The 25,474-nt window shown below is 41.7% G+C and overlaps 1 protein-coding gene across 1 annotated transcript in view; it reads right to left on the bottom strand.

Moving 5' to 3' along the window:
- Nucleotides 1–25,474, bottom strand: part of sgcz (sarcoglycan zeta) — an 864,473-nt gene that overhangs the window by 61,655 nt on the left and 777,344 nt on the right. Inside the window, exon 6 of the mRNA XM_080198167.1 lies at nt 8,165–8,237. Within this exon, the coding sequence (XP_080054293.1) occupies nt 8,165–8,237 (73 nt within the window). The remainder of the gene's footprint in view (nt 1–8,164; nt 8,238–25,474) is intronic.

Here is a 25,474-nt window from a genome sequence, read left to right as displayed (position 1 = left end):
TCTATTTTGCTGTTATTCTTACCAAAATGGATGACATCACATTTACCAATGCACAAACTTCTCTGCATGAAGAAGTTGCCCCTCAGGTTCCTTTTAAATCTGTCCTCTCTCACCTTAAATCTATGCCCTCTAGTTTTCAATTTCCCTACCATGGAAAAAAGACTGTGGGATGGGATTTTATGGCCCCACTCGTCCTGAAACCATAAAATCCTGCCTGAGGTCAACGGACCTTCCCATTGTCTGCCTCTCGCCTACTCTGATTCCCATGAAGGGCAGGGCGGTAAAGTTCCAGCGTACGCGTATTAATCCTATCTATGACCCTCATGATTTTGTACACCTCAATAAGATCATCATTCATTCTCCTATGTTCCAAGAAATAAAGCCACGACCCAGCAAACCACTCCCTGTAACTCAGGCCCTCTAGTCCTGGCAACATCCTTGCATATCTTCTTTGCACTCTTTCCAGTTTATCAATGTCTTTTTTATAACAGGGGTGACCAAAATTGTACACGATAATCCATGTTATAAATTATTTTCACTGAATTTGCCTTAGTCATCTTTTCACTTGTCTCTGGGTTCTTTTTCTGCCTGCTCTGTTCAGGGAATCCTGATCTGATTCTTGGTGTAATTCATTGAATGCACAACGTGGAATGACATGGATGATGATGGGATCCCATTCTCACACATATGGATACCAACTCAGGTACGGACAATGCACATTCTTTAGAATTGGGACATGGCCTTGGGCATGAGTGGGTTGCTTCCAGTGCAGGGGACAAAGATGGTACAGGTGCTAGTAACCCAGAGCGCAAGGCTGTACATGTGCTCTTAATAAATATAGGACTTTGTGCAGAGCTTGGAGCCCAACTCATCTCTTATTAAAAGAGTAGCAAACTCCAGCAGAGCACTTGAGGTCCATCCATGATGCAGCATTCAATTACTGTAGTCTCAGTTTCTCTTGCCATCCAAGTAATGTATAGTTTCTGCATTGGAAGCTAAGACTTCGGAAAACTAATGGAAGTTTGGCATCTCATGCAAGCTTAGATCACACTGATGCAGGTCCAGCTTGCTCTCATGAAGACTCAGACTGATGTCATCTCACTGGCTGCAGATACTTGTGTTCAAATGGGCCTGCAGGATCTCACAGCAGACCAGCAATCTATCCCCCAACACATTGTTAAGTGTGCAGAAGCATCACCCCAGAAGAATGACCATGCATTTGCTCCCTCAGGATGACAGCATGTGTCCTCCTTCCATCTTACCAGCACTTTTGCTGCTGCCTAACCCACTAGCCCAAACTGCTTTCTAACCAACCAGCAATGTGGTTGATCTCAACTGCTCTTGGGCAACTAGGGATGGGCAATAAATGCTGGCCAGCCTACAAATGAATTTAAAAAAACAGCCAGCCCAAACTGCTGCTGTCCATGCAAAGATAGTACAGTCTAAATCCAAGTGTTCTAGAAGCAGTTGAATAGAGTCACAGAATCATGCAGGTACAGCATAAAAGAGGACCTTCAGCCAATTGGGTCTGCACCAACACATTAGAAACACCTGAACACCTAATCCCATCTGCCAGCACTTGGTCAAAAGCCCTGAATGTTATGCCATGCCAAGTGTTCATCTAGATATTTCTGAAAGGATGTGAGGCAACCTGCGTCCACCACCCTCCCAGGCCCAGATTCCAGACTGTCACCACCCTCTGGTTAAAAAAAAAATTTCCTCATATTCTCCCCTAAACTTCCCACCCCTCACCCTGAACCTATGACCCCTCATGACTGACCCTTGAAATAAGGGGAACAGCTGCTCCTTATCCACTCTGTCCATATCCCTCATAATCTTGTACACCTCAATTGGGTCACCCCTCAGTCTTCTCTGCCCCCAATGAAAACAACCCAAGCTTATGCAACCTCACTTCGTAACTTAAATTTTCCATCCCAGGCAGCATCCTGGTGAATCTTCTCTGCACCCCCTCTTGTGCAATCGCATCCTTCCGATAGTGTGGTGACCAGAGCTGCACACAGTACTCTAGCTGTGGCCTCACCAAAGTTCTATACAACTCCAACATGATTTCCCTGCTTTTACCTAATCTATACCTAGATTGATAAAGGCATGCCTTTTACACCATCCTACTGACATGCCCTCCCACTTTCAGAGATCTGTGGACAAACATGCGAAGGTCCCTTTGTTCGACATAACTTCCTGGTGTCCCACCATTCATTGAGTACTTAGTTGTCAAACGGCTCCTTCCAAAGTGATTTCCATCTGCTACTTATCTGCCCCTTTGACCATTCCATCTCTATCTTCTTGTAGTCCAAGACACTCTGCCTCACTGTTAACCACCTGTCCAATCTTTGTGTCATCCGCAAACTTAATAATCCTACCCCCACAAAGTCATCGCTTTCATTTATCCAAATGATAACAGGGGACCCAATATAGATCCCTGCAGTATACCACCGGACACCAGCTTCCAGTCACTAAAGCAGCCTTCTGTTATCACCCTTTGTTTCCTACAAAGGAGACAATTTTGAATTCACTTTATCAAATTACCCTGTATTCCATATGAATTTATTTTCTTTCTAAGTCTCCCTTGTGGAACCTTGTCAAAGGCTTTGCTGAAATCTGTATAAACTCCATTGACTGCACTAAACTTGTCTACGTACCTGGTCACGTCCTCAAAAAATTCAATCAAATTTGTTACGCATGACCTCCGTCAGAGAAAGCCATGCTGACTATCCCTGATTAAGCTTTGCCTCTCCAAGCAGAAGTAGATGCTCTCCTTCAGAAGTTTCTTCAATAGTTTCCCTTCCACTGACATGAGACTCACTGGTCTGCAGTTCCTGGTTTATCTCTGCAACCCATCTTAAATAGCACCTTCCCTGAAGAAGAATTGAAACTTTGGGTCAGGGCCCCTGGAATGTCCTTCCTTGCTTTCCACAGCAGCCTAGGGCACAATTCATCCGAATCTGGAGATTCATCTGCTTTTAAGGCTGCCAGCACCTCCAAGACCTTGTCCCTCCCTTTGGAAATTTGCTCAAGAACTTCACAGCCTCTCTCCCTGAATTCCATACCATCATCCCCATTCTTAGGTGAAATCGGATATGAAGTATTCATTCAACACTCTACCAATGTCCTTTGGCTCCATCCACGGATTGCCCCCTTGGTCCCTAATGGCCCTACTCTTTCCTTGGTTCTTTCCATTGATATATTTATACCTTGGGATAGGAGTCGATCATTTAGCCTCTTGAACCTGTTCTGTGACCTAGCCTTTATGAACGCGTGCTAGCTTTTGCTGATCAGCCAAAAATATTTACAGTGTTCAGTGACACAATCCTGAATTATAGGCTCCAGTGATTCCCTGACAACAGCTGTTAGACCAACTAGTTTAAAATTCTCTAATGTCCACGTCTCATCTTCCTTAAAAAGCACGAACAATTTTCCAATATGAAGGAGCTGGTCAAGGCCATGCTGCAAGGCCACTTGTAGTTTCCACCTCTGAGCTTCAGCAACCTTACTACCAGTCACTATGGCAACACTGAACAGGAAGTTGAGGAGTTCACCTTTTCTACATCTATATATTTGTCCTGAGCTATCATTTTGCATAATATTATTGTCTAACCTTGGGGTTCTTTGATTATATTCTTTTTGACATCTCCTACCAAGTCCTCACTGTGATAAATATAGTGCTCATATTATCGATGACATATTGCCATGCTTATTGCTTTTACAACATACTGCAAGGCCATACTTCTAGCAGAAAAGCCCACTGGAGTGTAGCTAAGAAAAACATCCTTTCTGAATTGTCTGCTGAGCCTTTGCACAGACTGTTATGCTTGTCATAGATGGATTATTGAACCTTTCATCTTAATACTGGTGAATTGGCTTGTTAGATGCTTGAGCAGCATTTGAGAATCAATATTACAGCTTACTGTTATCACCCATTTCCAAAGCACACATTCCTGCTATTTTCCTAGCTGATTGTTCAATATAAAGGAAAATATACTTGTGTTCTTCTTGAAAATGTACAGCACCAAAAGAGACAGTCAAATATTTCATTGCTTGCCGAAGTTGGGCCGAAGGGCCTGTTTCCGAGCTGTAAACCTCTATAATGCTATGCTATTGGTGGAATCTTCCTGTGTACAAATTATCTGCTGCACTTGCCTACAAAATTGTGGTGACCATATTTCAAAAGCATATCATTGGCTAAGAAGCACTGTGAAACATCCTGAATTTGTGGAAGACACCATATTCTTGCTTGTCTTGTAGATATTTGATCCATGCTGCAAGATGTTGATTTTGAGCAGCTTGATAACTGTCTCCTTTGGAAGTTAACTAAGGAACGAATAGTTCATTAGTCACAAGAATTAGGATGTGTTAAGTGATTTAAGTGTTGCATGATGATAATTTATTCAGACTCTTGAACATAAGTTGTAAAAACAATAGGTGGGATGCTTAGCTTGCCCCGAGACTGGAAAATCCCGCCCAAGATCAATCGACCTTTCCATGGTCCGCCCCTCACCTGTTACAATTTCTGTGGTGGGCAGAATGGGAAAATTCACCCCAGCGCATCAAATAATTTGGGATAGCCAAATATCTAATGAGCGTCTGTCATTAGTTAAGCTTGCAGTATTGCATTTACCTTCTAATGTTTTGGCATGGAAAGTGATTTAAAGTATGAGCTGATAATAGAACAATGAAGGAATTAGAGCTTTCCAGACCTGAGTGAACAGGGATATTTAGCTAACCATTGAATTATTATGAAATGAACAATGTAAAGGAAGTGTTAATTGGAGTGAGAAATTTCAATCAAATCAAGTGCGGAAAAAGGAGTACAGTAGGAAAGAAAGATGGGACAAAGAGACATGGTGAAAAAACACACAGAGGGTGAGCAAAAGAAAGTTTACATTTTACATTAATAAAATCTACAAAATCAATTAAAACCTGAAAAAGAGAGCATTTATGTACTTTTCAATACCAGAGACCTTGACTAGCAGTAATTAACACTAATCATATTAAATGTTTCAGCATGAAACATGCTGAAACATAATGGTGAGTTTAGCTTGAATCTACTGTGCAAATATAGTAACTTCACTCTATTTGGGGGGAGGCACAGTAGTTGGCACTGCTGCTTCACAGCGCCATGCATCGGGGTTCGATTCTAGCCTGTCTGTGTGGAATTTGCACATTCTCCCCTTGTCGGCGTGGGTTTCCTCCCACAGTTCAAAGATGGGTTAGGTGGATTGGCCATGCTAGGTTGCCCCTTAGTATCCAGCGATGTGCAGGTTGGGTGAATTGGCCATGGTGGATGTGTGGGCTTGTGGGGATGGCCTCCTTCTGCACTGCAGGAATTCTACAATTGCCATGATATGATTCTACTTAATAGTGAGAAAGACCGTGAGATGTCATCACAAATCCAATGGTAGACAGCTGCAAATGGGACAGCAACCTTTGGGCTTTTCAGTTAAACATCTGTCCCTTGCCTCAGGTTGCTGTTCAGTGTATACATAATAATGCTGAGCATTATTAGCCTGACAGCAAATTCTGGCAAATAAATTTCCAAAGAAACAGACTTCTCAGTAATGGTGTTGCCCAATCACTTATAAATATTTTGCTGAGACTTACAGCTCATGGAAATGGTTCACACTCAGCTACACAGATACAATTTGTGCCATGTTATTAACTAATATTTTATGCTATACCATGTGTTGGTTTAATCAAAAATGGTGATGTTGATGGGAACAAGTATAAATTTTCAGCTATATTTTAATTTTTTTTACATGTCAGCATACACACAACGTATTTTTCCAACTGTCAGTATATACAACTCAGTAAATATTTCTTTTAGCAGAAGAAATGCATTAAAAGGCAACTTTAAAGGCACGTACAATCATTGCACGAACAGGCAAGGTGGTGGGCACGTAGGGGAGATGGTAATTTAGTGGTAACATCACTAGGCTAGTAATCCAGAGACCCACACAAATGCTCTGGAGATATGGATTCAAATCCCACCACGGCAGCTGGCTGAATTTAAATTCAATAAATAAATCTGGAATTGAAAAGTTAGTCGAAGTGGTAGTGACCACGGAATCATTATTGTAAAAATCCATCTGGTTTACTCATGTCCTTCAAGAAAGGAAATCTGACATCCTTGTTTGGCCTAAATATGAATTTAGACCTGCTGCAATGTGTTAGACTCTTGACTGCCCTCTGAAATGGCTGAGCAAGCCACACAGTTCAAGGGTTATTAGGGATGGGCAACAAATGTTGGCCTTGCCACATCTGATAAAAGAAGAAAGAAAAAGAAACAGCAGTGGATGTAATTAATTTTAATTGTTATATTTAAGTCATTATATTCTTCCTGAAAGCTGCTTAGCTCTGGCGTTCAGAGTGGTGACAACAGGTTAGACTACCTCAGCCATTCCAGCTGAGATAGTCTTGGGACCTGCTTCTGATAAAAACTGCCAAGAAAACAGTTTAGGAATTAAGCATCTGCAGACAATTAGCCAAGAATGTGCCTTTGGGCTCAGTGCGCATTACATGACATTCTTCCTGTGGTGGATGGGGAAGGACCAGGTGTTTTACTAGGAACCTATTTTTCCATTGCTAGTGAACTATTCTATGTGCTATCAGAAACCAATGTTAAAGCATAAAAAGTTCCAGTCTGCCATCATAATGTGGCTGTATGATATTTGTATAGTTGTTTGGATGAATCTCAAGTTGCATGGTACAGCAATGGTATATGTGTAAAGAATAAATACCTGAGAATGACACAGGATTTTCCCTCCATGACACAAAACAGGAGTTTGCCAGTCCCAAACATGCCTCTGAGGGAATATTGTCACTCTTAGGGATTTTCATGGAGGCACTTCTTTAGTAGGCATGGGTCAGCATAACAAAGTGCAGCTGGCAGGCTCTCAAAACTGGAGGGCCAGTCTGAGGCCTTTTGGCATGAGAGGCACAACAAGATGCAAAAGAAGACAAGTAATTGACAGGCTGCTTCTAAATGGCGATGGCTTCTCACTGTTCTTTCAGAAAGTTTAGATCCAGCAGCGAACTCAGCATTGTTGGGGCAGTGGTGGCTCGGAGTGGCAGGAATTCACCAAGTGGAATCCGTCAACGTGGCAGCATCTGATTGCATTTGCATACAAGCTAAAAGGAAAAGCGTGCAGACTTGCCTGGAGATTTGGTACCCCAAGTTGCCACTGAGTGCCTGCCTCCAGGCACTTCAACATACCGTGTCACACTGGAAAACTGAAGGCCCACTGGAAAATGGATAGCTGGTGGCCTTGCTGGCCCTGAACTTTATTTGTTTCTTATTCATTAATTCAAGGAAGAAGTGAGCATCTCTTGTTGCCCATCCCTACTCGCCCCAAGCTACCTTTTTGAACTGCTGCAGCCCATGCGGTATAGATGCTCCCTTAGATGCTGTTCCAATTTGCAGCCAGTAGAATCTGGAGTTCCAGATTTTAACCTGGCAACAATGAAGGAATGGTGATATATTATCAAGTTGATGCCTGATAGCAAATGCTGGCCCAGTGGTTCGCACTGCTGCTTCACAGCTCCAGGGACCTGCGTTCGACTCCCAGCTTATGGGGTTATGGGACTGGGGCCAGGGTGGGATTGTGGTCAGTGCAGGCTCAACTGGCTGAATGCCCTCCTTCTGCACTGTAGGGATTCTATGATTCTATGACTTGGAGGGGAAATTTCTGCCAGTGGCATTTCAATGCAACAGCCAGATTTTTTATTCCAGGTGGAATAAGTGACAAATTTGGAAGGGTTTGTATAAACTGGGTAATGGTAGCATTCTTTTCTATACAACATGCTGATGAATTAACATTCCTGAGTTTTGAAGCTGCTAGGTTTGGGTGCTATCCATCAAACTCCTGGCAATCATTCCAAGTGGATACATTAGTGCCTACACAGTATTGAGTTCCTGATAGTGCACTGACTGATCTTCCGATTCAGTCACTAAAACATTAAAACTGAATGTTCAAACCGGCGGACGTGAAGTTTTAAACCTGTGATTGTGAGGTCCCCAATATCCCAAAGGCAACCCAAGTGCTCACTTTGACTGCTCAGTGAATCAGCTACATGTGAAACAAGGATTTAAACAAGAAGCACCAAGTCAAGTCAAAGATTACTGAACATATCCATGTCATTTACTTACTTGAGTTCTTGAGAGGATCCAGCCCTGATGTGTGGTGTTTCCACTGACTGTTCAAACACTGCACCTTCTGGACCTGGGAGAGAAACATAAACAAAATCATAATTCAAGGATCTATGTTTATGACAAGGAAAAATGAATTTATGATTGAAATAATCATGTGTGCTCTCATTTAATAAAATCAAATACCTGAACTGTTGTTATCTAAAAGTCACAAGACACATTTTTACTATATTCATGGGCCTGAGTTTTTGAAAGGGTCGCAGTCTGGGTTGGATGCAAGTAGGCACACGATTTGTGTCACTAGTGCAGGGCACAACCACAATCCTGACCTAGGCTATTTTGAATGTGGATTGTTCAGGATTGGACCACCAGTAAGCAGCAGGTAGCCAACTGAGGCCAACTATTTTCAATTAAAAGTCCTAAGAACGTGCCATTCCCGTGCTGACTGGAATTTTCAATATGGGCATGCAGAGATCAACATGGTGGGCTCAGCACGGGAAGAGGGGGAAGCTGGCCCCTCCCCGATGGATAGTGATGGTTGGGCCATAGCTGCACCTCCTGGATCATAGCCAGGCAGCTGTAGCTATTTGAAAAATGAATTAAACTTACCTGCACTTGTCCCTCACTGACTCCATGATCACTTCAGCAGCTCCCATCTCGGCCAATGGGCTGCTGAATACTGAGTGTTCAGGAGTTTCCCATTGGTCCTCCACACTGGGAGCCTGACCACCAATCCTGCTTGGATGGCAAACCAGCTCATTCGCTCTCAATAAGGTGAAGTTTCAAAAATCCATAATCATCATCGAATCCTACAGTACAGAAGACGACCTTTCGGCCCATCGAGTACACACTGACCACAATCCCATCCAGGCCCTATGGATTTACCCTAGCTAGTCCCGCTCACACTAAGGGACAACTTAGCGTGGCCACCTACTCCGCACATCATTGGACTGTGAGAGGGACCCGGAACAGCCAGTGAAAACCCGTGCAGAATGTACAAATTCCACACAGATAGTGATCCGAGGCCAGAATTGAACCTGAGTCCCTGGCGCTGTGAGGCAGCAGTGCTAACGACTGTGCCACCGAGCCAAAGTATGGATCCACCATGTATGGATGTTCTTAAAGCATACTGGGCAAGGTCAGGAATAGAACTAGTTCCCAGATCCAGTTCATTATTCCTGGTTGAAAATCCAGCCTTTTGTTAACTTCTGGTTTCTATTATTATCAGAGGACCCAAATTAAACAAAGGTATTTAAAAAAAAACTGTTGTCAAAATTGCAAATCTTCAATTCTTGAGAAATGTCCATTCTAGACAAGTTATTTAAACCTAAAAGTATGAAGTTGAGTGTTAAACATACTGGCTGTGAAAATGCAATTAGATGGATAGTGCTGGGCAATAGCTGAGAATAAATAATATGATATGAGAGCATTGTATATGTGTAAAGTAATCAATACCTCTTCATAAGTGACAGAAATTTTCCTCTGCATGCTGTCCAATTTTCTTTCTCCAGTTTGAAGTGTGCAATTATTTCTGTTGTCCTTCAAACTACTAAGTGAATGACATGGGCTGGTGAGCCACAGATAAGTGCTGATGTTAGCAGCTGTCTTGGACTGATTGGCAGCAAATGCTTGAAGATAAGAGCTAGATTTTAACTGTTAGATGACTGGCTTGTGGAGAGTGCTGGTAAGTCACTTGATGGTATAGCTGGTGCGGATCCACCTTGAGGGCTTGGCCCCATGACCATATGGCTGGAAGGCTGAAAGCACCTCTTTTTTTTAATGGGCATTGTGGGCTAGGTCAGTACTTATTGCCTATCACATTGTAGCTCATCTACTCCATACTGATGTAATATTGAGCCTCAACAAAGCTGGATTTTCCTTCAATAATTTTAGAACAAGGGACAGCAGGGCAACCTAGCAGAAATCTTAACTGGCCAAAAGTAGCACTATTGGGTGCAGTTACAATGTAAAATTGTGGTTAATAAATGCCATTATTGCTCCAATAATGCTGCCATTCTGCCCGCTGTTGTTTTTATACAGGATCTTTATTTGAGGGAGAAGGGAAGAGAGGGTTACAATAGTAGATTTGGAAAAGGAAAGATAGGTGGAGCATAAACACTGGCATGGGTTGATTGGGTCAAATGGCCTGTTTCTTTACTATATATCTCATGTATTCCTATGTAAAACCTTGCCATCAATTATCAAGTGATAAGCTGAGAGTCAGCAGGAGGAAGGGGAGTTAGAAGAGGAGGACATGGTAGAGGATGTGGCTGAAGAGGAATAAAATGAAGGCAAGAATCCAGCCAGCCTCTTTCTGCCCAAGTTGCTGCCTCCCTTTTTCACTGTCAATCACATTGTCACCTTAGCCACAATGCAAAAATCAAAGCAAACGCTCACCAAATCAAATTTATAAATGAAAATGTGCCATTTTGCAAACCTAATCACTGTGTGTATTCCATTGTTGCAGGGGTGAGCAAACCTTTTGGTTGGAGGGCCATAATCACAGAATCATAGAATCCCTACAGTGTAGATGGAGGATATTCAGTTCATTGAAACTGCACCGACAACGTTCCCACCCAGGCCCTATTCCCCTAACCCCAAGAATTTACCTCACTAATCCCTCTAACAGTAAGGAGCAATTTATCAAGGCCAATCAACCAAACTCATACATTTTTGGAATATGGGAGGAAACCGGAGCACCAGAGGAAACCCACAGGGACAGGGAGGGCATGTAAACTCTGCAAGTTACCCAAGACCAAATTGAACCTGGGTCCCTGGAACTGTGAGGCAGCAGTGCTAACAACTGTGCCAACATGCCACCCATCTGGGTATGGAAATTGTATGGAGGGTTGGCCATTAATGTTCAAGAAATGAAGAAGTCTAATAAACAATAATTTTGATACAAATAAATGTTAAACTATTATTGTGACCATTGTAAAGATGCATTATGTACAATAATAAAACAAAATGCACCAAATGTGAACAATGCAGTTAGTCGCCCGTCTTTACAATAGCATCATATCCTGGTGTCACTTTTTCTCTTACCACTGATGCTGCTTGATGTGCTAAGTATTTCCAGTATTTTACGGTATTATTTCAGATTTCCAGTATCTGCAGTATTTTGCTTTGGCCTTGTCAATACAAATGCTGCAATGCTGTGATCTGGTGTTGCAAGAACCACCAAGGGAAAAATCAAAAAGAAAATGTAGAGAGACCAAAAGGCAACTGAGAGACAGTCGCTTGTGCAGAGTTATCTGTATTCCTCTCTCTACCTCTCATTCCTTGAGCTGGGATTTAATAACCTCACAGTACAGATTTAAAAAGATGCGACTAAGTGATTCTGTATTCTGTGCCACACATGTTAGGGAACATGATCCTAATTGTCAATTATATCAAAACCCAAGCTCTGACCCAAATCTGTACTTTTCATTTTTATTATTACATTCATCAGCCTTCTTCAAAACGTTTTAACCTCAGCCGCACCTCTGGCAGAAGGAGAAAATGTCATTAATTTTTGGAAGTGCACAAATAACTAATCACCGAGATGCTTATCTCCATGTTAAACTGATATTGCTTGGAGAGCCTTCAGTCTTACATAGCTTGGGATTCACTGCAGGTAGCAACATTTATGCTTCAATATTTCAATCCTCTGTCAGCAAGCAGAACTGTAGATCTATGTTTTGCTAGGACTACAAATCTGTTAACCTCTGGTTCTTTTGCCAATTACCTTAAATCTGTGTCCTCTGGTTACCGACTCTTCTGCCACCAGAAACAGTTTCTCGTCATTTACCTGGAACATTGAAAATGCTTGCCACAGCTGAATGAATGCAGCTTCTAGTTAGAGTTGGGATGTCAACCTTTCACTTGCAAAGCTGTGATGCACAAGCTCGCAAATACGCCCCGATTGACAATTGCATTGTGAGGTTAGCTCTGGACTTAGGTGGGGCAAAGTACAATAAATGATGCATGACAAATTTATGCGCTTTCAGAATTTTATATTGAGGTCTATCTCAACTTCATTCGTGATTTTGGGGAACACCCCTAATAAATCTACCCTTAACTTTCTCTGCATGCTTGGCTTTCAGTGACTGACGTACTAGGACAGCCAAGTCCCCTTGTACATTGACATTATCCCAATCTATCACCATTTACATAATACTTTGCCACTCTGTTTCTTACCCCGAATTGGATAACTTTACATTTACCCACAGTATACTGCAGCAAAACAACAAACAGCCTTCTAATCTTCAGTCGTCGCAACCTCTCAACCCCCCCACCCATCCCCATGAACCCTCATACCCTCCATGCCAACCTATAGCACCAGCATGGCCATTCACCCAACATGAATACTGTACAAAATCAATGAAATCTAGAGTAACAATATCATGTGTGAAAAAGTTTTAACAAAGTTTTTAAACTGTATTTTTCTGAAGATTTTTCGTTTTTTACAAATAATGCAGCAAACTCTCAAAGACTGGTACACTACAGCATTTTCAAAGAATCCAAATCATGTAGGAAGAGGGATAAAACAAATGGATTATTCATTGCATCCAGCACCTCCTATTATATAGGTAATGAAAGGATATATCAAAGGATGGAGGATAAGAGGATAGTAGGATGCTGATACAACTGGCTCAGCAGGGCACAACCAAGCTCACAGGATAACAGCGACAGAGCTACAGAAGTGATGGAAAGCAAATCTTTAAAGCAGTAAAGCCGTAAAGCCATTACTTATTCAAACATAAAATGGCAGTTGAATGACCAAGGATTTTCGCACTACATTTGGGCACCCACCAAAGAATGCTTCCCCCATTCCCCAGCCACCTTGGAGATGCCCAACAATACAATCCAACATCTTTTCCCAGGGTATATAGTCTTTCTATACCATAACAGGAGTTAGAAATTCTATAATCCTAAGAAATACAAATTATATCCGAGCCCATAAATTCTAGGAGGTTTTCCTCACCTGCTGTGAGAACACATGAGGCCCTCCATAGTAAAGCACTTGCCCACTTCCCTGCAATGGTGCGACACATTTTAACCATTACTGTAATCAAGTATCAGGTGAAACAGTCCACCAATATACATTCCAGGATTATAAAACAAGAAGATGGATAAAAATCACTCAGCTCCAATAAATGGATATCCTTGGGTTTACCAGGATATCTGGATAACAGGATAACAAGCAAAACTTTTCTACCATGTCATTCACAGGATTGCCCCTATCAACGTAATGAATCACATAACAGGATCAATCAAGGGATAAAATTACAGGAGATACATTCAAGGATTAACATGGATTATCCTAAAATATGGCAAATTTCACCTCAAAGTTCAGTCACTGGATTTGCCCCATCAATATGGCAAAAGCACAGTGCAGGATCAACACAGGGATAAAATTACAGGAGGTACAGTCCAGTATTAACAATTCCTGATTTTCACAGTGTAACATGATAACAGGCGACAATTGCTTCTGTGCTCATATGTCATACACCCTTATCAGGATAAAAGTCAATATTCAGGAGTATAATCACAAGTAAAAAAATTTCAGAATTTATGATGAGCTTCAGGATAATGTAATCATTTATAGAGCTTGAAAAGGCCAAAGCCATGACAGGTTTGTTGAGCAACATCCAGGATCCATTCATCACTCCGTCATCATCCTGAAGTCCTGGTAAACAGAATCGTAGGCCTTGGCAGATGGAGAGGATTGGTCGCATCTGACCTCCTCCAGCCCTTCTTGACCAACATAAAGAATAAGACATGTGGTCAGAGTCTTTGACCAACCTCGAGCCTTGAAGACGGCATTGAATGAGCTCCATCGAAAGCGAAGTGCTCAGCCTTCAATCAAGATTGTGAAAGCATGGGAGCTATCATTCAGCTGGGAATTCAGCGCAACTCTGATCCACCCCCACCCCCTTCCCCTCCCTCTGCCAGGTTCGTTCTCTGGCCCGATTTCCCAAATTAACCAAGACGTATGACATGACATGCAATAAGATTGCCAAGGATTGAGATTGAGGCCCCACTGAGGAAACTTTTCTCTTGACTGCCAGGATTCTCTTCTCCGCTTCATCCATTCTCTTTAAGGTATCTCACAGTCATCAATGTGAGTGCTAATAGTCTGTGCCAAGGAGTTGAAACTGTCGTCCACAACTCCACGCACTTTGGCAGCCACCATCTCGATGCCTACAGCATCGCTGAAGTCAGGCCCTTCATCGCATTTGATATCCCAAAAGGTAGGATCAGTAATTATGGGTTTGCATCAGGGCTTTAAAAAAGCGTTAAACGATGGGTAGCATCAGAACTTGTGAAAACGCAGGCTTTCTATTTATCATTATTTTAATTGACCATCGAGTGATCCATGCTGAAATGCTTGTTTTGGATGAGTAAAATGAAAACAAGCAACTATGAACAGGACAGCTCAGCCAATGCTAAACCCATATAGCAACTTATTCCCAATGGCAGCTGCTGAAATTGTCAGTATCTGGCTTTTGCTAGAGATTCATGAGCTTCGATCCAGTGATGAGGAACTTCAGCAACATAGATATATTTGAGAAATTGGGACTCTTTTCACTGGAGAAATGAAGGTTGAAAGGAGATTTGGGGTCTGCACAGAGTAGAGTAGATAACAAATGACTTCCAACTGCTAGAAGGATGGAGAAAAAGAGGGCACAGATTTAAGGCTATTGGCACATTTCAGAGATCCCTTTGGAATGCACTATCTGAGGGTATGGTGGACGCATGTTCAATCAAGGCATTCTAAAAAGGAAGAACTTACAGGGAGAAAGAAGGGGAATTGCACAAGGCAAATTATTCACTTGGAGAGTCAGTGTGGATTTAATAGACAGAAAGGCTTCCATCTGTGCTTTGACAACTCAAGTGATTCTGTGAAGTGTACTGCAGAAAAAAAAAATATTGTGCACATCATAAACTAAAATGTTTTACTCTGGCTAACAAAAAGTATAATTTTTTGAATAAATCTGTAACAGTCTAGATAAGTTTGGTCTGTTCTCAACAGAATTCTGTGTGAAGAGTGTGTGTGTGTGTGTGTCTATCTGTAAGGAACGAAGGTCAAAAATTGACATGATTTGTCCCTTCCAGAGCTCTTCTTGACTGATTAAAGAATAATATTTAATATTGGCTGTGCAGCTGACAACGGAAACATTGTGAGTAATAGACATGCAATATTACGATTCAATTTTGACTTTTGAAGCCTGAAAATCTGAATTTTATGCAGAAAAGAACTGACATTACCAACTGGGACACTTAAAGCTTCAAAAATAGTTAGGAAATATGAATGCTGAAGTTATTCTATCTTGTTAGGTATGAGCAGATAACTATATTTAAATGTAATTAGATGAATGATATAAATGTGTTCTAGTAAAACAGCAAGTTATAATCATTACAATATCCATTCTACATCCTTGGTCACCATCTTGCATTCTCCTCATTATGATTAATTTGCCTTTCTTTTGTTTAATTCTCCAGCAATCCAGATTCCTTTGTGCTTGATCAAATGGGTCAAAGTACATTTTTGGATTTTGAGTTAAGGCCACAATCAAACCCGCCAGGTTCTTAATACATGGTGGAGCATGCTCGAGGGCAGAATGGTCTGCTCCTGCCTCTTATGTTCTGTTACATAAATAATAGAAAAATGACCAAATTTCTGTGCTGATGGGCAAAAGAATCGTACTCAGAACACTTGTGGGTCCTTAGCCCGAACTATACCAAACTGTTTCTAGCTCACTGAATTTAGGCAAAGAATATATATCCCAACACGAACAAGGTGTTAATTTTGAAATGGGAAATCTTTTCTGTTTGCAATTCCTAGAAGCTTGGTTTAGAGACTGTACACACAGTAATGAGTTTCAGCATTTTTCATTCGTAGTTGCCCAAAACTGTATTGTTTTGCAAAGCTTTTCTCAAAGCAAAAAGATAACCTATCATCATTTTTTTCACCTTATTAACAATTCCATCTTCATACTCTACAGTATTTTAAAATTGTGTGCTTCACGCGTCCACTTAAATGTGAAAAAATACATTTTTTAAATTTAAGATTTCTGACCTGCAATTAATATTGCACCATTTTGAAAAAAGAGTTATTACATACATAACACAGATTAATGACCAATCCTCAGCTAAACATAGGAGCAAATAATTCTGCACCTTATGGAGGCTAGATTGTAAAGAAAAGCAACACTGGGGTCAAAGGCAGCCAAGCCTGCCGAAGGAAACTGTTTCAATGAGAGACAAAACATCCTTTGCAATGCCCAAAATTGGAACAAACAACACAAAATAATAAAAGGAACAGGCACTAGAAGAACTACTAATTTCAATCAAAGCTATTATTTGATCATTAGATTTTACGTTTAAGTTTATTTAATAGCGTGACAAGTAGGCTTACATTCACACTGCAATGAAGTCACTGTGAAAATTCCCGAGTCGCCACACTCTGACACCCGTTCAGGTACTGAGGGAAAGTTTAGCATGGCCAATGCACCTAACCAACACGTCTTTCGGACTGTGGGAGGAAACCGGAACACCTGGAGGAAACCCACGCAGACACAGGGAGAACGTGCAGACTCCGCAAAGACAAAGACTGAAGCCGGAAATCAAACCTGGGTCCCTGGCTCTGTGAGACAGCAGTGTTAACCACTGTGTCACCGTGCCATTAATCAATTGTCATTAATCTTATAAACCTTTAGCACTTTTAAAAGATTCATATATCACTTCATTTACAATATTTTGTCACAATTCATTAGTGATCACAGAAGCATGATGATAAAATCTTCATTTTTTAAATAAGTATATTGAAAAGCGAACTTTCTCCTGAAATAATCTTTACATATATACGTGATGTAATTTACACATTTCTTCAATATGTGCTTTCATTTTTAGGCTCCTCAATAAACAAGAATAGAATAAATGCAGAATGTTTACATGTTATATTCAGTAAGATTACCATATTATTGAAAAGCAATGTGCACGTATCTAATCATGGGTATTGGTGGTATTTTCCTGAACAGCACAATCCCCATCCTGTATAATTAATACATGTACTGCCAAATGTCTTTATTATATATATGATCACCATTAAAAAAAAACATGGGTTATGGGCACCATTAACAAGACTAGCATTTATTGCCCATCCCCAATTACTCTTCAGACTAGATACTCCCTCTGCAACAGGATCCTGAACTTCCTAATCCTCAGACCGCAATTAGTAAGGTTTGGCAACAATACCTACTCCATGATCATCCCCAACATCGGCACCCTACAAGGCTGTGTTCTCAGCTCCCTACATACTCCTTATACACCCATGACTGTGTGGCCAAATTACCATCCAACTCGATTTTCAAATTTTCTGAAGACACTCCCATAGTGGGTCGGATCTCCAACAACAGTCACATGGGATCAGAGGTGAGCAGGCAAAATGGATACAAAACTGGCTTGGTCAAAGAAGACAGAAGGCAGCAGTGGAAGGATGCTTTTCTGAATAGAGGGCTGTGACAAATGGTGTTCCTCAGGAATCAGTGCTGGAACTTTGCTGCTTGTAATATATATCTAAATGATTTGGAGGAAAATGTAACTGGATTGATTAGTACGTTTGCCGAGGACACAAAGATTGGTGGATTTGCGAATAGTGATGAGGACCATCAGAGGGTACAGCAGGATATAGATTGGTTGGAGACTTAGGCAGAGAGATGACAGATTGAGTTTAATCTGACAAATGTGAGGTAATGCATTTTGGAAGGTTTAATAAAGATAGGAAATATATAGTAAATGGCAGAACCCTTAAGAGTATTGATAGGCAAAGGGATCTGGGTGTAGAGGTATATAGGTCACTGAAAGTGGCAATGCAGGTGGAGAAGGTAGTCAAGAAGGCAAGCAGCATGCTTGTCTTTATCTGCTGGGGTATTGAGTTTAAAAATTGGCAAGTCGTGTTGCAACTTTATAGAAACTTAGTTAAGTTGCACTTGAAATAGTGTTCAATTCTGATCGCCACACTACCAGAAGGATGTGGAGGCTTTGCAGAAAAGATTTACCAGGATGTTGCCTAGTATGGAAGGAGAGGTTGGAGAAACTTGGTTTGTTCTCACTGGAATGACAGAGCTTGAGGAGCAACCTGATAGAAGTCTACAAGATTATGAGAGGCATGGACAGAGCAGATAGTCAGAAGCTTTTTCCCAGGGTGTAAGAGTCAATTACTAGGGGCACAGGTTAGAGTGCGAGGGGCAAGGTTTAAAGGAGATGTACGAGGCTGATTTTTTACACAGAGGGTGGTAGTTGCCTGAACTCGCTGCCAGGAGAGGTAGTGAAAGCGGATACGTTAGTGACTTTTAAGGGGTGTCTTGACAAATGCATGAATAGGATGAGAATGGAGGGATATGGTCCCTGAAAGATAGGGGATTTTAGTTAAGTCGGGCAGCATGGTCAGTGCAGGCTTGGAGGGCCGAAGCGTACAGAGTACAGGAACAAGATAGAGAATCTGGTGAACCAGTGTGACAACAATAATCTTTCCCTCAACGTCAACCAAATGAAGGAGATTGTCAGTGACTTCAGAAAGCGAGTGAAGAATATGCCCCTATCTACATCAATGGGGACAAAGTAGAATGGTCGAAAGCTTCAAATTTAAGATATTCAGATCACCAACGTGTCCCAGTCCCCTCATGCTGACACTATGGTTAAGAAACCTCACCAATGCCTCTATTTTCTCAGATGACTAAGGAAATTTGGCATGTCAACTATGACTCCCACCAACTTTTACAGATGCACCACAGAAAGCATTCTTTCTGGTTGTATCACAGCTTGGTATGGCTCCTGCTCTGCCCGAGGCTGCAAGAAATTACAAAAGATATGAATGTAGCCCAACCCATCACGCAAACCAGCCTCCCATCCATTGACTCTATCTATGCTTCCCGCAGCCTTGGTAAAGCAGCCACCATAATTAAGGACTCTACACACCCCAGACATTCTCTCTTCTATCTTCTTCTGTTGGGAAAAAGATACAAAAGTCTGAGGTCACATACCAACTGACTCAAGAACAGCTTCTTACCTGTTGCCATCATACTTTTGAATGGGCCTACCTTGCATTAAATGAATCTTTCTCTACATCTTAGCTATGACAGTAACATGAAGTCGTGTCTGACAAATTTACTGGAGTTCTATGAGGATGTGTCTAGGGCAGTGGATAGAGGAGAGCCGGTGGATGTGGTCTTTCTGGATTTTCAGAAGGCGTTTGACAAGGTACCTCACAAGAGGTTATTGCAGAAGGTCAGGGGACATGGAGTTGGGGGTAGGGTGTTAGCGTGGATAGAGGATTGGTTGTCAAATAGGAGGCAGAGAGTGGGGGTCAATGGGTGCTATTCGGATTGGCGGTTGGTGACTAGTGGGGTGCCCCAGGGGTCGGTGCTGGGGCCTCAGCTATTTACCATTTATATAGATGATCTGGAGGAGGGAACCGAGTGCAGGGTGTCGAAATTTGCTGATGACACCAAGGTTGGGGGAAAGGCAAATTGTGCGGAGGGTGTGGAGAGTCTGCAGAAGGATCTAGATAGGCTGGGCGAATGGGCCAGGAAATGGCAAATGGAATTTAATGTTGGCAAGTGTGAGGTGGTCCACTTTGGTAGGAAGAATGGTAGGAAGGACTATTTCTTACGTGGCGAAAAACTGCAACAGGCGACGGTGCAGAGGGACCTCGGGGTCCTTGTGCATGAGTCGCAAAAACCCAGCTTGCAGGTGCAGCAGGTGGTCAGGAAGGCGAATGGGATGCTGGCCTTCATAGCGAGGGGGATTGAATATAAAAGTAGGGGGGTCTTGCTGCAGCTGTATAGGGCATTGGTGAGGCCGCAGCTGGAGTACTGTGTGCAGTTTTGGGCGCTGCACCTGCGCAAGGATATTTTGGCCCTGGAGGGAGTGCAGAGGAGGTTTACTAGGCTGATACCGGAGTTGAGGGGATTGAGCTATGAGGAGAGGCTGAATAAACTAGGCTTGTACTCGCTAGAGTTTAGAAGAATGAGGGGAGATCTCATTGAGACGTATAAGATGATGAATGGGATGGATAGGATAGAGGTGGAGAGACTCTTCCCGCTCAAAAAAGACAGTAGGACTAGGGGGCACAGCCTCAAGATAAAGGGGAGGCGGTTTAGAACGGAGTTGAGGAGGAACTTCTTCACTCAAAGGGTGGTGAATCTCTGGAATTCTCTGCCCATTGAAGTGGTGGAGGCTGCCTCGCTAAATATTTTTAAGAAGCGGGTTGATGGGTTCTTGATAAGAGAGGGGATTAAGGGTTATGGGGAGAGGGCGGGAATGTGGAACTGAGCCACAACAGATCAGCCATGATCTTATTGAATGGCGGGGCAGGCTCGAAGGGCTAGATGGCCTACTCCTGCTCCTATTTCTTATGTTCTTATGTTCTTATGTTCTTATTACATTCTGCACTGTCTATGAACAGTATGCTTTGTCCAGCACGCAAGGAACAATACTTTTCGCTGAATACTAACACATGTGACACTAATAAATCAAATCAAACCATGCTAACAATGAACTGACTCATCAACTGACAAATTGTTTTTCAGTACTTAATAAATCATATATCATACTGAAGCCATTTAACTCAAAAGCTTATTAAGTATATATTTAGAGAGAATCACTATTCCAAATTGAATTAGGTTGACAAGTCTCCATTTCATAAATGGTGCTTAATAATTTAATTGAAAGTTGATTTTCCAATCAACATAAATGAAGTATGCACGTTATATCTAATTGCCGCAATCATTAATACAATGTTCCAAATTAATCTTACGATTCTATGTTTTGCAGTAGCAGAATTAATGAATTTGTTAATTATTGAGGAATAGAAGACAAGTGCTCACACTTCTTTCTTCGTCCTGTTGTTTGCCCAACCAGAACAATAAGCTAGGGATTCATTATTCCATAACTAAGCATAGGTTTAAAGAAGTGATATGGCAAATCATTATTTCAGCTCTTTCAGTTTACGTGGAACAAAATTTTCGAAAGACACCACTTTCTTTATGCTTGATACAAATGGAAATATTCACTATTTTGTGACCTTGCTGTACAGTTGCATCAACTGCTTAAGAATGTTATACCCGATAAGAGTATATGTGAAGAATTATCAGTAGTTTCTAAAAAAATCTAAGTTACTGAATGTCTAACGTGTTTTGATATTTTATTTTTTCCACAGAATGCCTTTTTTGTCTAAATAATCTACAGTAGTCTGAATGAATCAACAATGAACACAATCACATCAAATGCTTTCCTATTATATTTCTTGCTGCTATTGACAACTTACATATTCATAAACATACACAATGTTGATAAGTGTGGTGGCAACTATAACATGCTTAATTCCTTGCCACACAATTATAAGGGTAGAAATTTAAATATGGTTGAAAGATTTAAACATCAGACAAACAAATTTTCACCTAGCTGACCATACATTAATCAGGTGTAAACAACAAAAACTGCTACTCTTTTTAAGGGTTCCAATGAAATAGGTGTGTGTGTGCTCTCAATGACCGAAGAAGCAATCCAGTGTCCTCAGAATGAGTTTATCAGTCATAGCAGAGATTAGAGAGAGAGTGATTTGGGCCTTGTGTGTGCTTTTGCATATGTTTGTACACTGCAAATTCAGTCACTTGAACTAACACCAAATACTGCTTGGGGTAAAAAATGGAGATTCCCCATTCAAGTCTTTCCTTGGCTTTTATTATTGAATTCAGGCCATGCAGCATGGTACAGGTCTCAGATGCAGAAAATGAAAACGGTGTTGACTGTTTGCTAATTGTGATTCAATTGTGGATATCCAAGCAGGTGCAATGCAAGTGGTCTAGCCACCAAAGTAATATTTCTGAGGACAAACCTCAATGTTCCCTGTTAACTATAGATCTCCCCAAGGTTACATTAAATTTGAAAATATTCATTGCCATAAGCAAACACAGATGGTAATCCAATTATCATTTAGGACAGTTCTACTGGAACATTAGAAATGCTGGAAAAAGAAAAGGAAAAGCCTATTCAGATCATCAAGCATGCTCTGCCATATATAATGAGATTAAGTCATTGAATGGCACAACATAGAATGACCATTCAGTCCTCTGAGGTTTTTGAAGAGCAAACTCGTTAGTCTAACTTACTTGTTCTTTCTCAGTGTCCCTGTAATTAGTCTTATTTAATTATTTATAAATTCCCTGTTGGAAGTTCCCACTGAATCAGTATCCACCACCCCAAAGGGCAGTTCATTCAGAACCCTAACACTTGTGAGAGTGCTTTTCCTCACGTTGACTATGGGTCTTTTGCCAAACATTTTAAATCTGTGCCCTCTGGTTAGTAACTTTTGATGGCGGCATTGGACTGGGGTAGACACAGTAAGAAGTCTCACAACACCAGGTTACAGTCCAATAGGTTTATTTGGTAGCAAAAGCCACTAGCTTTTGGAGCGCTCGCTGCTCCTTTGTCAGGTGAGTGGGAGTTCTGTTCACAAACAGGACATATAAAGACACAAACTCAATTTACAAAATAATAGTTGGAATGCAAGTCTTTACAGGTGATCAATCCCAAAGGTACAGACAATGTGAATGCAGAGAGCATTAAGTACAGGTTAAAGAGATGCGTATTATCTCCAGCCAGGACAGTTGTCATCAAAAGTTGTCATCAAAAGTTGTCATCAAAATCACCAGGCAAGAGTATTCTCTTCCCGTTGGGGAACACTTCAGCAGTCACAGGCATTCGGCCTCTGATCTTCAGCTAAGCATTCTCCAAGGCGGCCTTCACGACACACGACAGCGCAGAGTCACTGAGCAGAGACTGATAGCCAAGTTCCACACACATGAAAGGAAACAAGAACTAGAGGCCACAGCCTCAAAATAAGGGGGAGTCAATTTAGAACAGAGTTGAGGAGGAACTTCTTCTCCCAGATGGTGGTGAATCTTTGGAATTCTCTGTCCATTGAAGCAGTAGAGGCTACCTCATTAAATGTGTTTAAGTCACAGGTAGATAGATTCCTGACCAATAAGGAAATTAAGGGTTATGGGGAGCAGGCAGGTAAGTGGAACTGAACCACTATCAGATCAGCCATGATCTTGTTGAATGGCAGGGCAGCCTCAAGGAGCTAGGTGGCCTACTCCTACTCCTATTCCTTATGTTCTTATGTTTATGAAAACGAAACCTTTGCATCTGGTAGTCTGTATTGACAAGTGGAAGCTTCTGTCATGCTTGTAAGAACATAAGGACATAAGAACATAAGAAATAGGAGCAGGAGTAGGCCAACTAGCCCTTCGAGCCTGCCCCACCATTCAATAAGATCATGGCTGATCTGTCGTGGCTCAGTTCCACATTCCCGCCCTCTCCCCATAACCCTTAATCCCCTCTCTTATCAAAAACCCATCAACCCGCGTCTTAAAAAATTTAGCGAGGTAGCCTCCACCACTTCAACGGGCAGAGAATTCCAGAGATTCACCACCCTTTGAGTGAAGAAGTTCCTCCTCAACTCCGTTCTAAATCGCCCCCCCTTTATCTTGAGGCTGTGCCCCCTAGTCCTACTATCCTTTCTGAGCGGGAAGAGTCTCTCCACCTCTATCCTATCCATCCCATTCATCATCTTATACGTCTCAATGAGATCTCCCCTCATTCTTCCAAACTCTAACGAGTACAAGCCTAGTTTATTCAGCCTCTCCTCATAGCTCAACCCCCTCAACTCTGGCATCAGCCTAGTAAACCTCCTCTGCACTCCCTCCAAGGCCAAAATATCCTTGCGTAAGTACGGCGCCCAAAACTGCACACAGTACTCCAGCTGCGGCCTCACCAATGCCCTATACAGCTGCAGCAAGACCTCCCTACTTTTATATTCAATCCCCCTCGCTATGAAGGCTTCTACATCCGACTACAGCAATGTTGCCTGCAATACACACAGCCCAGGACTTATTCCATCGTCTGATCCATCTGCTGTTGAAATATATCTGTACAGATTGACATCCTGAATGGTAAACAGGGAAAATGGACTTGTCAAAATGAGCTCTAAACGTGTTGTTTCCCAAATCTCTCTTGACAAGTGTACAGGCTACCATTCATTTTTTGTATAGAATTTGGAAAATTACTTCACTCCATCAGATATTGAATTTAATTCTTCATTTTTTTTTATAAAATGTATTTATTGCCCATCCTAATTGTCCTTGAGAAGGTGGTGGTGAGCTGCCTTTTAGAACCACTGCAATCCATGTGGTGTCGGTACACTGCTGTTAAGCACCAGCTTTCAGGATTTTGACCCAGCAATCGTGAAGGAACTGTGACATATTTTCAAGGTAGGAGTGGCTTGGAGGCGAATTTCCAGATGGTAGTGTTGCCAGGTTCTTGTCCTTCTAGGTGGTTGCAGTTGTGAGTTTGGAAGGCACTGTCTAAGGAACGTTGGTGAGTTCCTGCAGTGCATCTTGTAGATAGTACACACTGCTGCTATCATGCAATGGTGGTGGAGGATGTGAATGTTTGTTGATGGGGTGCAAATCAAGTAGACTGCCTTGTCCTGGATGGTGTCAAGCTCCTTGAGTAGTTGGACCTGCATTCATCCAGAGAAGTGGGCAGTATTCCATCACACTCCTGATCTGTGCATTGTAGATGGTGGACAGAATTTGGGGAGTTAGGAAATTAGTTACTCACTGCAGGGTTTTGAGCCTCTTGAATTGCTCTTGTAGCCACAGTATTTACATAGCTAATCCAGTTCAGTTTCTGTTCAATGGTAACCCGCAAGATGTTGATAAATCGGGATTCAGTGATGGTAATGCAGTAATTGGCCGGTAGGATTGTTTTTTTTTATGCACAGGACATACTTGGAAAATGGGTTTAAAACGTGCAGTTTGTTTCTTCTCTTTTTGGCTAGCACAGATGTAATGGACTGAATAGTCAGTGCCATGACTTTTCCATGGATAATTGAGAGTCAGCCAAAATTCCCTACTTTTGTAGGGAATTTGTAAAGCCCACGATCCCAGATGTTTTGCTATCCATTTTCTCACTATGACCTGCTAACTCTAAGCATCAACAGACATGCATCCCTAACCAACCACAAGTCCTACTGTTCCTGCGCACTCTTTCATTCCTTCCTGTCTATTCCACTAAAATGCATTTCCTCGCATTTCTCTGTACTGCGTTGTGTCTATCCATTCTGCTAGCCTATTTATGTTCTGTTGCAGGCAATTCTTGTTATCCTCATTGTTAGCCACTCATCCAAGTTTAGTATCATGGGTAAATTTTAAAATTTTATTCCACAGAACAAGATCTAAGCTATTTTATATAGCA

Source organism: Carcharhinus amblyrhynchos, chromosome 1 (assembly GCF_965287045.1).
Source record: "Carcharhinus amblyrhynchos chromosome 1, sCarAmb.v2.hapA, whole genome shotgun sequence".
In the NCBI taxonomy this organism is placed as follows: domain Eukaryota; kingdom Metazoa; phylum Chordata; class Chondrichthyes; order Carcharhiniformes; family Carcharhinidae; genus Carcharhinus; species Carcharhinus amblyrhynchos.
Note: the sequence above shows the minus strand (reverse complement) of the source record. Positions and strands in the feature narration are given on the sequence as shown.